This window comes from Lissotriton helveticus, chromosome 4_1, assembly GCF_964261635.1.
Source record: "Lissotriton helveticus chromosome 4_1, aLisHel1.1, whole genome shotgun sequence".
In the NCBI taxonomy this organism is placed as follows: domain Eukaryota; kingdom Metazoa; phylum Chordata; class Amphibia; order Caudata; family Salamandridae; genus Lissotriton; species Lissotriton helveticus.
Window position 1 is genome coordinate 1,810,529,998 of NC_136063.1, and position 16,615 is coordinate 1,810,546,612.

Genomic DNA, 16,615 nt, shown 5'->3' on the forward strand with positions numbered 1-16,615 from the left:
TGTGTGTGTATGTGTGTGTGTGTGTGTGTGTGTGCGTGTGTAATAACACACCCCAGTATAATGCTGGTCCTGTCATAATGGTGGAAATGCTTGGCATATTATGGTTTTCCATGGCCTGATGATGCCCAACCTTGGTAAACTTAGTAAACACTGGCACAGGTATGGTGCTTTTTTTGTATTTTGAGGCATAGATTAAACAAGTTCCCACTCTTTTTATATGTGTGATCTGTGGCTTGAGGATGTGGCCCCATATAGAGGTAGTATTTGCTTAGGATTAAAAATACTTGGCTTATTGCAGGTATCTATAGTATGATCATGCCCTCCTCTGATAAAATGCTGAATCTAGCACAATGGTGATAATTCTTAGCATTTTGAGGGCATTCATGGCTTAATGGTACTCACTGCTTGTATATACAGGCTCATGAAATTTAGTAATCACTGATGTAATACTAGCCCTTTCATAATGGTGGTTATTTTTTACTTAATGTATACATCCCTAGCATGAAATTGTGATGAAAGGAACCAAGGCATATTCTATCCTCTGTGCACATGACGAAAATGACAATTTGATGATTGTGCACCCCACATATACCAAAAATAAAAAAATATCTCAGAACAAAATAGCATTTTATGAATATTTCTAATAAAGATGCAATACTTTTGCTTTGGGTAATTGATTTGGTAACTAATGTATGGCGTTGCACTTATTTTATTTGAACATACACATTTCAAGCAGATAGAAGAGGGATTATCAACATTTCTACTTGAGACCCTGCCCTATAAGACTGGTGTAACTTGTCTACTGTCCAAACATGGACGTCTTTTTTAGCCTGAGTGACAGAATGATGTTTGACCGTGCATATCTATATTGATTTGTAACATGCAGACAGAAGTTGTGAGACGTGTGTATTCTTTTTATTTTTCCAAAACGCTTTTTCCAATCAGAGTCTTAGATATAATACATGACTGAGATAATATGTGTTTGAGGAAGGATACAAAAAGTAAAGGAAGTCCTCAAGAAATATTCTATGAAAATTCATAGGCTACATGAGATATTTTTTGATCTGACTATATAGCATATGGAATTAGATTTCTGTTTATGGAAATTTTGCTAAAAATGCAACATTTTGAGACCATAGTGCTAATGTTTTCTGGCACTGGTGAACCTCCATCACACTTGGGAATAGTCAAGTTTGTTTGGCAAGCCATGGTACTATTTTAATTTTTGGCGATTGTCCCTTATTTACCTACATGCTGGACCCCAATGAACCCTTCAGTGATGTTTAGTCACTTCTCTATTTTGATCAGTAACACCCCATCACTTTCAATGATTACCAAATCTACTGGTTAGATAAAAGTTTAAGACTTTAGGAAGGCCAATTACAGGTGTGCGTTGTCCACTTCACATTCCAGTATTATTGAATTGCCAGTTGTCTGATTCCTAATGTAAATTGACTAAAGCTTACTTATCAACCAATTGTACAGATACCCTCTGCTGAGTATATAAGGCAAGAAAGTCTTCAGGATATTGACCGAGTTATTTCTAATTTTTCCATCAGTTGGATCTTTTCATCAAAGACCAGAAACTTAAAGCTATGCCAATGCCATTGTTCATGTTGACAGAGAGGTGACCTTCCAAAGAGAGCAGAACAGGTTGAAACTTTATGCAGGCATTGTGAATGAACTGATTTATGATCCAGAGCTGCCTAGGATTTGGCTAATTATAGACTCTCCTAAAGCCATTCTCACATCCCAAAGTGTACATTCTGATAGCGCGCTTTGCCTGTATTGTTTCAGATAATGATGGCTTTATCAAAGGATGTTTTTCATTCTTCAAATTCTCTAAGGGTTGTATACCCAAACGTGTATACCCCAGAGGCCACTTGTAATGGAATATATGAACTGTGAGAATTCCCTCTGTTGGACCCTTTTTGCAGGGTTATCCCCAACTGTTTTGCTTCTTCCTCGTATTTTTTCCTGACCTGTGTTTGTTGGCTATAGGACGGTGGGCACTTTACCACTGCTATTCCATGCTTAAGTGCTTATGCTTTCTATGTACATTGTATTTAAGGATTGGTGTATCCATGATTGGACTATTTGATTTACTGATAAGCCCCTAGTAAAGTACAGTAAGTGTGCCAGGGCTTGTAATCAAATGCTATGAGTGGGCCTGCAGCACGGATTGTGCCACCCACATGAGTAGCCCTGAAAAGGTATCTCAGACCTGCCACTGCAGTGTCTATGCACAGTTTTAAAATGCCATGTCCACCTTGCAAGGGCACCCAATTGCCAGGCCCTAACCTTCACTTTTCTTACATGTAAGGCACCCCTATGGTAGGCCCAAGGTATCCCCCTGGGCAGGGTGCAGTGTATTTGAGAAGGAACCTTTGCCAAGGAGAAGAGCAGAAGAGTTGTAAGGAGGAGTACTGCCCGTTTGCTGTGTGTTGTGTGGGGTTGGCCTGCAGTTGTTGTTTCTACCAAGGAAAAGACAAAGACTTGAACTATGCTCTGAACCTACTTGAAGAAGATCTCCAAGGGCCTGTGTGTGCTGGTCTCCTGTTCTGGAGTCTCAGGGACACAATGACTTCACCCCCAGCTCCCATGAACTCTGCTGCTGAGAGTTCTGACCTGCCAAAAGGTGCCTATTCGAGTTGTGGGCCTCTGGAGGCTGTGACTGCTGTTGGGAGCTGGAAGAAACCTGAAGAAATCAACACATTTCTCTTCTTGTGGCTGTTTTTCCCGATGCAGGAAGAATCTCCACGCATTGCAGCTCAGCTGCTGAGCTGATGCAGCACCTGTTGCAGCTGCAAGAACCGATGCACTGACGAATCACGGCTGATGAAACCGATGCATCGATTGACGACACATCCCTAATTTCCATGCATCACACTTGTGCAGAAAATTTTCCCAGTGCATCACCCGCGGACCAGAATCGTCTTGGAGTTGACGCATCACTTCCCCCAACATAACGAATTCGACACATCACTCCTCCTGCGTGCAGCAGAACTGTTGCATCGCCTCCCCAAGGTGTTAGGTACTGATGCATCTCTTTGTTTCTTAATGCTTCCCATCTCTGTGACTGTTTGGCAATGTGAATTTTGACGCATCTATAGGTTTTTGTGTAGAATCATGCGTCCATAGTTTTCTATGAACCCAGTTACTTGAAACTTTTGAAAAGCCATTTCTTGTTACATGTATGTTGGATTTGTGTTGTTTTGGTCTTGTTGAGTTTAGATAAAGATACCTTATTTTTTCTAAACCTGTGTGGTGTCCATTTGTTTGGTGTTGTCACTGTATTACTGTGTGTTTTCAGTACAAATACTTTACACATTGCCTTTGGGCTAAGACTGTCCTGCTCCTGACAAGCTCCCCAGGGGTTGAGTGGGGTTATCTAAAATATGTATCCCCTTACCCTGACTAGAAGCAAGGGTTCCTATCTGCCAACTAGAGACCCCCATTTCTAACACCCTCTATACCAAACTTCTACTTGGGATGGATAGAAAAAATCAGCTAGTGCAGAGCATGCCTGATCAAATGCTGGCCCACGTCTCCTTCTTCAGATACAGGCTCAAATAAGAAAATATTACAGCCACAAGATGGAACATCACGAGAAGTGTTATATCTCTAAAGACTTTGACCCAAACCTTGCACGGACACAGTGAAAATACCGGATGACAACAGTTAATATATTTAGGACAATTTCAGGGCCACTCCCATATGCAATTGTTTTATTCAAACGGGATTTTTGTTTACCCCAATTTAAGCTGGAGCTCAGCATAGGGCAGAGCATGGAAAGAGACAGAGATTTGATGCTAACATTACTAAAAGGTCTGCCTGACTCATGCTACAACCCTCGAACAATCTCAATAAAAGCTGTATAAAGGTCTAAAAATGTGTGTCATGAGGCAGAGAATCTATCATTAATGCTTATGAGTCCAATAAGTTACGCAGTTATGAGACATCGAAGGGGATGGGAAAGCTATGGGGGATTAGTAGTCCAATCCAAATCCATGCTCGAACAATTCATTTAATATTATGACCAGCACACATGAAGAGAGCCTGTGCAAAGAGAACAGCACAATCTTCCATATGAAAGAGGAAGTGACTGTAGAGGTTCATGTACAAACTGTTCTCAAGTAACTGCATTGTGTAATACTCTCATAGCTAGACAATTTAGATGAACTTCAAGGGAATGATAGATGGACGCATTGCAGTTATAAATGTGTTACAGCTTTAACTTTCCATAGGAGGTCAAATGTCCCACTTACTTGTCACTGCTTAGTGGGAAGAGAACAGGAAATTGCAAGATGACATGCTTTTCTATTAAAGCTCAAGTGGTCAAATTTGTGATACACTTGTGATATGCAAAGCAAATACTTTGCTTATATATTTGCAATTTTGTGAACCAAGCAATGGTGGCTCGCATAAGGCGTGCTGCGGGGCAGTGCGGCGGGGAAGAGGCAGGGTGGGGGGGGGAAGTAAACTCGGACATATGACGGAACGGAGGGAAGTAATTATTATGTTCCGTCTTATGTCTGAGCCCCAAAGCACGCCCTATGCGAGCCGCCACTGGATCCAAGCCCATAAATGTATGTGAAACTTCTTAAAGTGGACAACTGTGCTGATACTAAACAATACACTGCAGTACATATTACATGAATCTGTATACACAATGTTTATATTGTGAACTACAGAAAATATAATAGGAACACATTCACTGACTCGATCATTCTCAATAGGTTTGGTTGTTCTAGAACAATGAAAGAATAATGTATCTATTCGAAGTGTAGAGCTTTTTATTCATACTTAGTGAGTGGCACTGATAATACAAAGATGCTCATTATTATCAGTACCGAGAGATATTTGGCCATAGTGTGTACTGCATGAGGGCATACACTCACGCACTTGTAATGTGGGTTTTTTGCTGTAGGCATGGAGCGGATGGTAAGGTGATCTACATGCAGCTCAGTAACTCAAATATCTTCTCATTTGAATACATAAACGTATCTGGTGATTTTGTAAATAAATCCTGCAACACTTATTCTCTATTCAGCATGCTGGAAAGCTTGATGAATTTGCCTCTGGAAACCCTCCCGCTGAAACTTTTTTCATCAATTGTTTCATTTATGGAATCAAAACAAAGAGCTCTAATGATGTTTACAGTGAATAAAATAAAAAAATTCAAGACCAGTGTACATCATCAGAGAATTTTTCTTCACCATTCCGAAATCTTCCAACAGCGGGGTCTCCCGCCGCGGCAGCTTATCGCTAGGCACATCCAAGCACCCCGAGGCTTCACTGAGCCCAAGCACGAGCGGGATTCATACTTCTTAATTGAATAATTGAAAAAGACAGAGAGTTTGCATTGGATGTTTGCACCAGTAAGACATTAGAAACCACATGTGTGCTCATGTGCAAATTAAATCTTAGAGTCAAATGGACTTTTGTCTGTGAGTCACAGGACTTTGAAACTGCCTTCATTTTGGTTCAACGTAAAAATAATTGTAAAATAAATTCAGACATGTCTGTAAAGCTCTTGGATTTGTGTTCTCTTTTTATTATTCCATCATACGATTTGTTACCAGGATACATGCACGTGTTAATCAACCAGTAGTGTTTATGTATGCATGGTACTACGTTTATAACTGAAACCTCGTTCCATCAGAGCGCTGACAGCTGTAATTTTATTATTACTTAATTTAGCAGCATCAGGAATAGCACTCAGTACTCTAAAAAATGTAAAAGAAAATACGGGAATCAATTTGAAATTCATCTTTCCTGTTCCTGAGGTTCCACCCCATTTCTGGTCAACACCTATTGGTGACATATGTTCTTGTGTGAGATCCACCAATTTTCAAGTTGCAGAGGCCAATCTCAGCTGTATCCTCACCCTCATATAAAACTTTGGCCATCCTCTGAGTCCTTTTAGAAATACAATGTGATAAGATAAACAGCAAAATGAGTTTCTAAAACCAGCATTTCAATGTAGATTACAGAGATTAGTAAGCAGCATTCTCTGAACCCGCTACAGTTTTAAGCATGCTTTAAAGATCATGCCACATATCAGAAGGTATCCGTTTTCCATTAATTTCATAAAACATGGGGAGTCATTTATGAAAGCCTTGCGCCACCGGTGCGTCACTTTTTCCCATGTTAAAAGTGACGCACCGGCGGCGCAAGGTCTTCATAAATAAGGCCCATGGTTTCTTCCAAACAAGAAATGTGGAGGGAACCTTGGTGTAACATACCTTGGTCAGGCAGCTGAGATCCCATGGAGGTCACACTGGTGTTCAGCACATCGTTGACGGCCGTGTCCGAGTACAGGCCCCGTTGGACGTCATGTTCGCTGTCAGTCTGGTCACTCTCCTCGTGACCACTGTCCTTCAGACTGTTTCCCTCCAAGTCCTTGAATGTGGAACTGCTGGGTTAAGGAGAACAGTGATTTACTCTTTTGTCAAATCCAATCAGATAAAGTCTTTCTTGGTCTGGCAAATTATGTCTCATACCTCCCGCAAAACGTAGGGCTGACCGAATTATTCTAAAAACAATCTGTTTTACAAATAGCCTGAATTAAATCACATCAAATAACAAATTCACTCGGGAACGCTCCCAGCTCCACTAGTTTGTCTTATTCCAAGATGTGGGCCCTGGAACGCTTGTTTTGCCACTAACTGAAGCATTTCGCATGGTACCCTCCCCACAAATGGAGCATAATTCATCTTTCTGTTCAGAAATCCACTGATCCCTCACAGCAGCTCACCAGAGCTGGATACTTGAGTGAATTACTGCATGCCTCAATCATATTAACATTCGTCAGTAATGTCAATATTGAATGATGCTGTAAAGGCAGAGCCTTAATGTGAGGGGTTAAAAGAAAAATCCCATTTGCAAAATGATATGGTAGTTTCAAATGCAGTTAATGTTCAGGAGTGCTGGCTGGTAGTGTTTGCTATTAATGTTTGATATTCTTATTTAAAAAAAAGGGAAGAAAATAAATAGATGTTGGCGATTAAGCACCCTCAATGAACAGTCTTAATTCAGTTGGGTCATGTAGTGGAAATACTATTGTGTTTAGCAAAGGTGCAGTAATTTGAAAATTTCGTAAACGAATTGCCATATGGCGATCTGCTCAGTAACCAAAAGACATGTCCCATGTGTCAGTAACATAAAAAAACACCCTGTTCACAAGCTAATAAAATTCAGTATTTAATCATTCCATGCTACCTATGTATGACGATGGAACTACCTATTCTTTGCCATATTATGCTTTTTTAATCAAATTCCATCTTCACCTATTACTTGACCTCTTAGTGATTTGGTGCAAAACTTGTCTGTGGTTGAAGTTTAGCTCAAGGTGTTATGGGGATCTACGAGAATGGTCTCCGTCTACATGCCCTTAGAGTAAACATGGTGTGGAATGAGTGGAAGGTTTACCATCTGAATAGGATTGAGACCTGCCTTCCAAACCCATATGGAGTTGACAAATGTTTGGGTTGCCACTGTTGCGTGTATTCCATGGGGTGACAGTCTTTTGACCATTCATCTCATCCTAAATCACCTTTGGAGCAACCCTACTGCTTGGAGTCTCAACCGACTTGATATTGTAGAAGAAACCTACTCATGACACATAAGGTCGTGGACGTGTCCCGAGAGATCTCTGCATAGAGCTCTCTGATCCAGAAATATTCTTACCAACCCTGTAGCCTTTTTCCTGCAACAGAAGATCCCTGGGACTGGAGACACCCTCTGAAACCTCAGAGGCAAGGGGAATGCAGAACTGTCAGCAGGACAGCAGAGTAACTCCAAGCGACATTACTGTGGGACCGGTAGTACGGAGGACACTGGGAGCAGGCATGAAAGAGGGCTTTTGATGGGCAGGGCGGGTCTGATGCCAGATCTGCTTGTCTGTGGCCTGGGTGCCCTGGGACCAGGGAGATATCATTACCCTCTCGGCATTCAGCAAGCCATAGTTGCATCTTCTACTGATCAAGAGTTAAGGCCCAGTTCAAGGAAAAGAGAACTATTGTGATTAGGGGTGTAACGCCACCCATAGCCTGCAACACGGGGACCAGGCTGATATCCAGACGGGACTGGATATGCAGGTCCTGAGGTTAAATGGGGCATAGAGGCCCACTTGCTCTGAAGGTGAGGAATCACTGAGAAGGCATCTGGGTGTGGAACCTGGAGGTTCTAAACTTTTGAATAATCAATTACAATGACTGATTATCATTCGCTTTCAGAATTACACAGACCAGGATGCAATAATTCAACAAGCCTGTCTTTTAAGCATCTTTCCAGTTTATATGACACAAGTGCAACAACAGTAAGAGATCATTGTTAGCAGTAAAAGGGAACATAAAAGCAATGTGGATCACCTATATGCTCCTATTTACTGCAAAACTGAAGGGGTTTCATACCAATAAAATGCGCTTACACATAATAGCGCCAAGACACCTACGGGTAATCGTGCGCTCTACAAATTTTAATAACATAACATAACATATCAACACTGATCAATATAGAGGCAAACATTCTGACTAAGGTCTTGCCCATCAGACTGGTCTTTCCCAATACACTGGGAACAAAATGTCTTCATGCCAGGCCGCAGCATACACAATTGCCTGAGGAAGGTAAATTCTGCCTTTGACCTGTCCTGGAGTTGTAGTGACCAGAGGGTCCCTGTCTCGATAGATTTCATGTTCATGTTTGTATTGTTTGACTGAATAAACTTTTGGTCACTTTTCACAAGATATATTTGGCTTCTCTTTACTGACATTAGGGCGATATTTAGGATGAATGGAACCCTCTGTTTTCCTTTCGCTATACAAAGAGGAATGAGGCAGGAATGTCCCCCCTCATCCCTCCTACTTGCAATAACTACTATTGAGCCATTGAAGGAGTGGATTTGATTTGAAACCAAGATAGGTGACTTTAAATATGGCACATCACAATAGGACAGAATCTTGTTAAATGCAGATGACATCTGATATACATACACGATCCAGTATCCTCCCTGCCCTGAGTGATACAGATGCTAAGGGTTTATGAATAAGTCTCTGGACTCACAGTACATTTAGAAAGGAAAATTGACATGCCAGTAACAGGAGTCTACATCAACACGTATATTGCAGCTAGCAAATGAGTAATTAAATAATTGCGGAATGACCATTACTTTGACTCACATACTAGCAAGAGAGCTTAATGTAGGACCCCTGCTCTCCCGTGTTAGACAAGACATGGAGGCACGGAGCCCCTGCCCGTCAATTTCGCTAGCGAGAGGGCATTGTTTAAAATAATGCCACTTCCCTGTTTGCTCCATGTGTTGCAGAATTTCCCATACACAATTCCAGAGACATTCCGAACAGCAATCAACGTATTCCTATAAATGGGAAATCAAGATCGTATTACATTCTGGAGGTACGTATTTTCGCCATATAAATAATAACAAATTCCTATTTGTAAAGTGCAAGCATATCACCTATTAAGGGTTTCAAGGCACTGGGGGCCGTAAAGCAGATTAAGTGAGCTATTGCTCAGAGTCACATGGTGCTGAGCTGAGCTGCCGCCAGTCATCGAACCATGAGCCCGCGCTCTGGAGTCAGCCACTCTGGCCGCTGCGCCACACCTCTCCCTTGAAAGGGGGACTGGGACTGGGATGGCAGATGTCAGGTTATATTAGCTTGCCAGTGAATTGATACCTGTGAATGATATTTATTAGTGGATCTGGACGATCCATGCGTCAGTTCTGAAAATGGAATGCATTGAAGAATGTGACATACTAAGACTACTCCACTATGCAAGCTAGACAAACGACTGAGACTCTCACGGGCAAATAAACATTATACAAGTAGAAACAGACACCTTATCAAACACATGCCAGAAAAATGCTCTAGCAATTTAACAAGCTATGTATGAGCGGATTAAACATGCCTTTATAATACTAATTGGAGTGTCGCCAGCTGTGAAAGTCTTTGGAACTACACTATTGGGAACAAATTAGGTGCATCCTGAACAGGCGATCACGAAAAGCGAAACTTTAAGCTAAAGTTGTTACACTTGATATCATAAAACAGTCTATAGTCTGTGTTAATATTCTGTGTAATTTGCTCTCTTGTGTCAAAATGTACTAGTATGTGAAAATGAGTTCGTCTTGTCTTTTTTTCTTGTCTCTTCTACATGTTTATATATAGTCTAAAACTATTCAGACATCGCCATTGTCCTCTTGGAGCAATGCAAATTAGTTTACAGAAATAAAATAATAAACGAACTAAATACTCAACATGGTTATATATGGAAAAATTAAATAACAAGAGGCAGAGAGTTGTCTACAAATTGCATTAGGTTAAGTTTAAGAAAGGCAGGTCCTGTTACAGGCCTTTTATTTTGGCTGCAGGGAACAAGATGAGTGTGTCCGAAGAAGTCAGAACATGCTGGAGGTAGACATGAAGGGTCAGAGAGGCCAGTAATCACGGGAATCTTCGTGGCACACCACCAGGTTTTATTGGTAGACTTTTGTGCAATAGAAGATGAGGAATCTGATAACTTTCAGAACATGCAAGAAGTGAATATGACAGGAAATTGTGGATGTTGACATGTGGTCAGTGCTAATTAGGCAACAATAACTCATGTCTCTGAAACTGGACTCGCATGAAAAGGTGGAACATTGTCTACAAGACGTTGAATTTCAGACAAATATTTCCCAGTGCATTATTATTGGGTGTAGAAGTTATTCGATGTTACCCTAGAAAGCAGGGCCAGGCGTTTGGAAATGATAAGCTTTGCGAGAATGCAGAGTTAATTTCTGTTCCCCACACAGATACTTCTTCAAAATGTGGGAGCGAAATTCTAAAATGTGGTGCGCGGTGCATGGTAATGAGACAATTGTCCTCATGCATAGGGTCTGTGGAGTCAGCACAAGCGGGCTGTCAGGCGGCTGTGGTTACTGGGTCAGGTATGTGTGCCCTGGGGCATGACTGCGCTGAGGCAGGGCATATTATAACGTGACTTCAGGCACATTCCAATAATGAACAGGCATCCCCCAAGCTCGGTTTCTGCTAGTTAGTGACCCCCCAGCGGCTCAAATTGGCACTAAGGTCAGTGGTGGGTCCAATGAACGTGCAACAAGATTATTTCTGAAACGATCAGCAGGAGTCACCGAAAGGCAGGGTGAAAGCATGTCAGGAGGCTATCGGCTCAGCTTAAGGTTGTTTCTGAATTAAGATGATCAAAGAATCTAACTGCAAGGAGAGAACTACACACGGAGCACCCTGGGGTAGTGGTGCTACAACAAGGCCACACGTTCCACTCATATCTGCAGATTAGAAACCCAAACTGGATCTGCTGTAATTGTCAAACTTGGCCATAAGTGTGATAGCTTTGAACTTGAATCTAGGTGTTGGTGATTAGGACAATTTGAGTATTGTTATAAGAACTTGTTCAAGGGAATGTGAGAATGTATGTAGCTTAAGGGAAGGTTTCCTCCCAGAATAGATTGTGGGGTACACAGAGACAAGGCTTTCAGTGTTGGTTTATCAGAATGTACACAAGCAACATAATCCCTGCTGACAGCGGTATCTTTAGATCCTACCAAATGACTTGTATAGCAGTATGCCGAAGGTGGGAGGGTGGTGGCGCATCAATGCCTGTATCTGTCTTCGGTGCCTTGGTTTCTCTATTTAGTAGCTTCACATTGAGTCGTCAAGATTCAAACCTGAACACATGTTTCACAGCCTGTACAGGTCTCCACCTGGTTTGCCATTACACTCCTAGGTTTTTGGCTTTTCTTCATCCTCATTTTGGACCCTGCTGAAATCCGAGACAGCTTTCTTCCACCGCCATATGCTTCTGTTTACATTGCTTAGCATTTTCAAATCATACATTTAACAGGACTGTGCCCTAACACATCATCAATATTCCTGCATATATAAGGAGTTATTGTCCTGTAAAAGGTACCCTTATTTAATGTGACTCATGCATTGTAGCCGACAGCCCCCATGCAGCAATGATCTCTTTTTGAATGGACTGGAAATACATATTTCATCTTTCCCTAGCTTCCATGTATGATGCTACAGTGATAGTTCTGACAAGTCAAGAATACACAGGTACCAAAACGGTGGCATAAAAAGTAACACTACGGGGCATATTATCAAGAACGGCAATAAAATTATCGCCGCTTTAGCGGCAGGAAACTGCCGCTAAAGCGGCGATAATGGGCTTGATAATATGCTCTTGTGAATTCCCATAGCAGCCCATGTTCTGGTGTTAACCTGGGCTGCTATGGGAATTCACAAGGGCATATCATCAAGCCCATTATCGCCTGCCGCTAAAGCGGCGATCATTTTATCGCCGTTCTTGATAATATGCCCCCACGTTTTATAAACAAATGCAATTTCATGTCTTCCTGGCTGCAAGGCAATCCCTGATAATACCTAATGGTATATCAAAATTATGTTTTAAGGTCCAGACGTCTTCAGTCAACATGTAAAGGGCTATCTAGGGATACTTAGTCTTTCATAAAAGGGTTACATTGATGCAGTCATAAGCAGATGGGGAATAAATACAGCGCACAGGCATGAACGGTGCCATCAGTTATATCACTGACAATATCATATGTGATGAGATGGCATCATTGATGTCATTCGTGATGTAATACATGAGATCACCAGCAGTGTAATGAGTGGGATTTCTAGTATATAGCTCACCACAACTGTGATTCTACAAGTATTTAGGTTTTGAATTCCAACTATAACATTCCTTCAACTGAAGAATTTTTTATTAAACTACTTAGATGATTTTATTCCAGAGCCATAATGTCTCTAGACTCACGTTTCTTTACTGCTTCTTTAGTTTTTTTGGGATGATACATGTTGTTTGAAATACGCAGTGTTTCTCGGGCACCCTGACTCCCGGTTACAGGATGGGCTCTTTTTTAATACTCAGGGCAGACAGAGAATTTTCTTGTTCTTTTCTTTTGATATAGTTGACAAGTGCTGAATTTATTGCCAAACCCAGGTGAGAGCTATCATGGTTGACTATGCTTCTAGAATGATTGATATGCTCCCAGGATGATGTCTGTGTACAATGGTAGATGTAGTTGGGTCTAGAAACCTGTATCCCTGAGCACCCCACCTATATTGTCCATAATCAGCACAGTTGAAGTACAATCATTTCTATGTGACCTACTTGAGTTGATTTAACAAATATAAATAGGATGTCCCTTCCATTCCCAGGCCACTGGGTTGTATGCAGGCTTCCCATCACCTGCCAAAGCACCGAAATGGTGTCCATTCTTTCACTCAGAACAAAATATGTGCATATCTGTGGATGGGCAAATCAAGTCTCAATGCATTCAGAGAGCGATGAAGGTGAAAAGAGCGTGGCTGGCTGCCAAATTCACAAATCCTCATATAGTGGTTGTATATTTGGCTAAAATGGAGCAAACTTTATACCTTCTTATCTTTGGACATGAGGTTCATATCAGAGTTCAACTTCTTCAATAAAAAACAATCAAATCTGTAGTTGAAACCGAACTATCTGTACCATAACTTTGCTTGATTACTCATCAGTCCTCTATATTAGTTCATCTGAGAAAGTGTTGCCTACGATAACATGTACCCTTCTCTCTACACCTCTGCCTTCTTTCCCCTGTTCTTCAGAATCCACTCTTTCTCCCATCCTCTGTCACCTTGGCTATCATCTGTTTGCCTAAGCACTTAGAGCACATTTCTCACTGCATTATATCATTAAAGGGGCATACTCTTGGCATAGGGAGAGCGGGGTGTAGTTTCAGGATAAGAAAATGATGCTTCAGGGGGATAGAGCAGGACTCAAGTGAGCTTGGCTTTTGTTGATCATGGTTGAGGGTAGAAAAGCATTGCTCAAATTGCAGAGCAGGTTGTGCATAGCATGACTTATTGGGTGGAGATGAGTCTGAAGGGAGAACATCCCTGAGAGTGTTAGAGCATTGTTTGGGATGCAAAAAGGATGAGCGAACGAGTGCAGACTAAGGGGTCCATTATGATGTCGGGCGGATTGCCTCCGCCAGGCTGGCGGTAGCCACCGCCGGCCTGGCGGAGGCAATCCGCCCGACATCCATTGCCAAATTCCCCCCCGCCATATTAGGATGGCGGGGGGGACCGCAGCGGTGAAAATCACCGCCCGCCTGTTTTCCGCCCCGGTGGCATTGCGGCCGGGGCGGAATAAGTTTAATATGGTGGCGGTGTCTGTTAGACACCGCCAGCCATATTACAATGCGCATTCTGGCACGCCTTTCCATGGCGGCAATGCCGTCACGGAAAGGCAGGCGGAGTCCCCCTGCAGGGGCCCGTTGCGGGCCCCCAGGGACTCCGTGGGGGTGGGAGGTGCACATGGGGGGTACCTATGGTACCCCCCTGCATTTCAATGCACAACATAACAGGCACCTCGCGGTGCCTGTCATGTTGTGCATTGAAATGCACAACGTGCATTTTTAGCATTGCGGCGGGCGGTGCTTTCAGCACCGCCCGCCGCAATGTTAAAAATGCGGGAAGCGCCCGCCACTATGGCGAGCGCATCTTAATATGTACAACGGGACCCCCGCCCTTATGGCGGGTTGTCCCATTCACCGGTAGGATGACGGGCGGACAAAGTCCGCCTGTCATCCTAATGGACCCCTAACTGTGGATGGTGGTGGTTAGAATGTAGTCAAAAAAGGTACAAAGCTAAGGGCTCATTTATTACTATCATTGTATTGTGGGCGCTCTAATTTTAAAGCAGATCTTTCAAAGCACGGGTGCAACGTGCACAGATGCCCACATGAACTAACACCTCATTTTCACATTTGATATATATATATAAACCACTGCCCTTTGTACCTGCAGGGAATGGCCTACAGCCAAAACTCATGTCTCCACTGACCACAATACACACTGCAAAACCTGAAGCAATTGGACATGCCTTCTGACAGTAAGCCTGTCTGAAGTATTGTGGCACCTTGTACCAGACAAGGCGTTTGGTCATGTTGTACCCGTATCCTCAGTACCTGCAGGCTATCACATGTGGATACTGATCCCCGGAGAGGGCCACAGACCATGGTCTATGTGAAGCATGCCTCCCCAAAGCACTCACAGGGTATGTACTGCAAGCACATTAAGAAGGAAATGGCTGTGAGGTACACTCTATGTGGACTACCTCTCTCCACAGTACCAGCAGGGCTTGCCCTGCACCCATCCACGCCAGGCCTCCAGTCATTGCTAAACATATTACCACTAAACACAGTCCCTGCTAGGCAAGGTCTAGTCCTCACGTATGTCCTTTCTAGGGGCTATGATCACAGTATCTTGTATTTTAACTTTATTTTCAAAAGATTCTAGACAGATTTCTGCCGATCCAAATGAACTGCAGATTAGAGTAATATTGAGATTCAGGTCCAATCTGCACAGTATTTTTTATGGTATGCTTAACAATAAATTCCTTATTAGAATTTGAAAAAAATACCTTTATTTCCACATTTCCACCTTCTTTACCAATCTCTACAAACTTTCGAAGATCAAACTTACCAGTGTGTATATATTGCTAAAACGTTTTGTGCAGAGAAGCCAAACATTATAAGTGATACAAAAACACTTTCTTTCCATAAACGATTACAGATTTTTGCTTCACCACCATATTGAAAATTGCGAAATATTAACACTGGAAAATTATTCCTATGTACAACGTATAAAACAAAACCAATCTTTGTTGTCAAGTGTTTGGAAACGTAAAAACACAAAACTCTCAGAGTTAGCTAATTTCACATTCCAGTTGCAAAACTATAACAGAAGTCACAAAATTATTCGGGTAAAGGGCATAGTGTCCTTTAGGAGTCTGCACAAGGAGCAGACAAAGGGTCCCTGGGGCTAGAATAGAGCCCCACTATGCACCTCAAAATGTAAGGGGTACCAAAATCAGCAGCAAATCCGCTTATGTGTGGCAGGTGTAGCTAGCAGCTGGCGCACCCACAAAAAATGGATCCCTCACACACGAGAAAGCCTTCTTGGCTATTCAAAGATTCACCCATCCGCTGAAAGATTCACCAGGAAGGCAGAGGGTGAGGATGGGTGGCACCTTTAAAAGCAAATGATATGTATCAAAAGGAGAGTGAGGAACAGAAGTAGCTAGTTCACTTCCCTGTAGGATTATAATGATAATCAAAAAGAGCTAGCTGTGCTAGTAAGGCTCATGTAGTGCGTGGCAGAAAAACATATTAGACACTCAGTGCCTTGAGTGGGACCCGATGATGAAGCATGCCACCAACTAGGTTGGTGGGTGAGGGCCTTCATAAAAACTAATATGTTTTTCTGCCAAGCACTACATGAGTCTTACTAGCACGGCTAGCTCTTTTTGATTACCTTTGAGCAACACATCACATTGTGGATGGTAGAGCCTAGCTGTGCTCAAATGAAGTGCAGACGTTTTTAGCAGTGGGCCACCATCACACTGAAAAAATATCAATCCTTCCCCTGAATTCTGCGCCCTTCGAAGCAGGTGTAATTCACCCAGAGGATATCTTGTAATTGACACAGACCAAACAAGGGCAGTGTCCCTTGTTTGCATGCTCAGTGCCTTCATGTAAACGAGTGCAGTCCCTTATTTGAAT

At 42.4% G+C, this 16,615-nt stretch overlaps 1 protein-coding gene across 4 annotated transcripts in view; it reads right to left on the reverse strand.

The window, feature by feature from the left end:
• Positions 1–16,615, reverse strand: part of PCDH19 (protocadherin 19) — a 199,967-nt gene that overhangs the window by 88,478 nt on the left and 94,874 nt on the right. For 2 of the 4 annotated variants that reach the window (XM_078688430.1, XM_078688427.1), the window contains one exon: positions 6,249–6,418. In XM_078688430.1, coding sequence (XP_078544556.1) covers positions 6,249–6,418 — 170 coding nt within the window. Of the gene's footprint in view, positions 1–6,248; positions 6,422–16,615 lie in introns of all 4 variants that reach the window. The other 2 variants (XM_078688429.1, XM_078688426.1) reach the window with 1 other exon arrangement.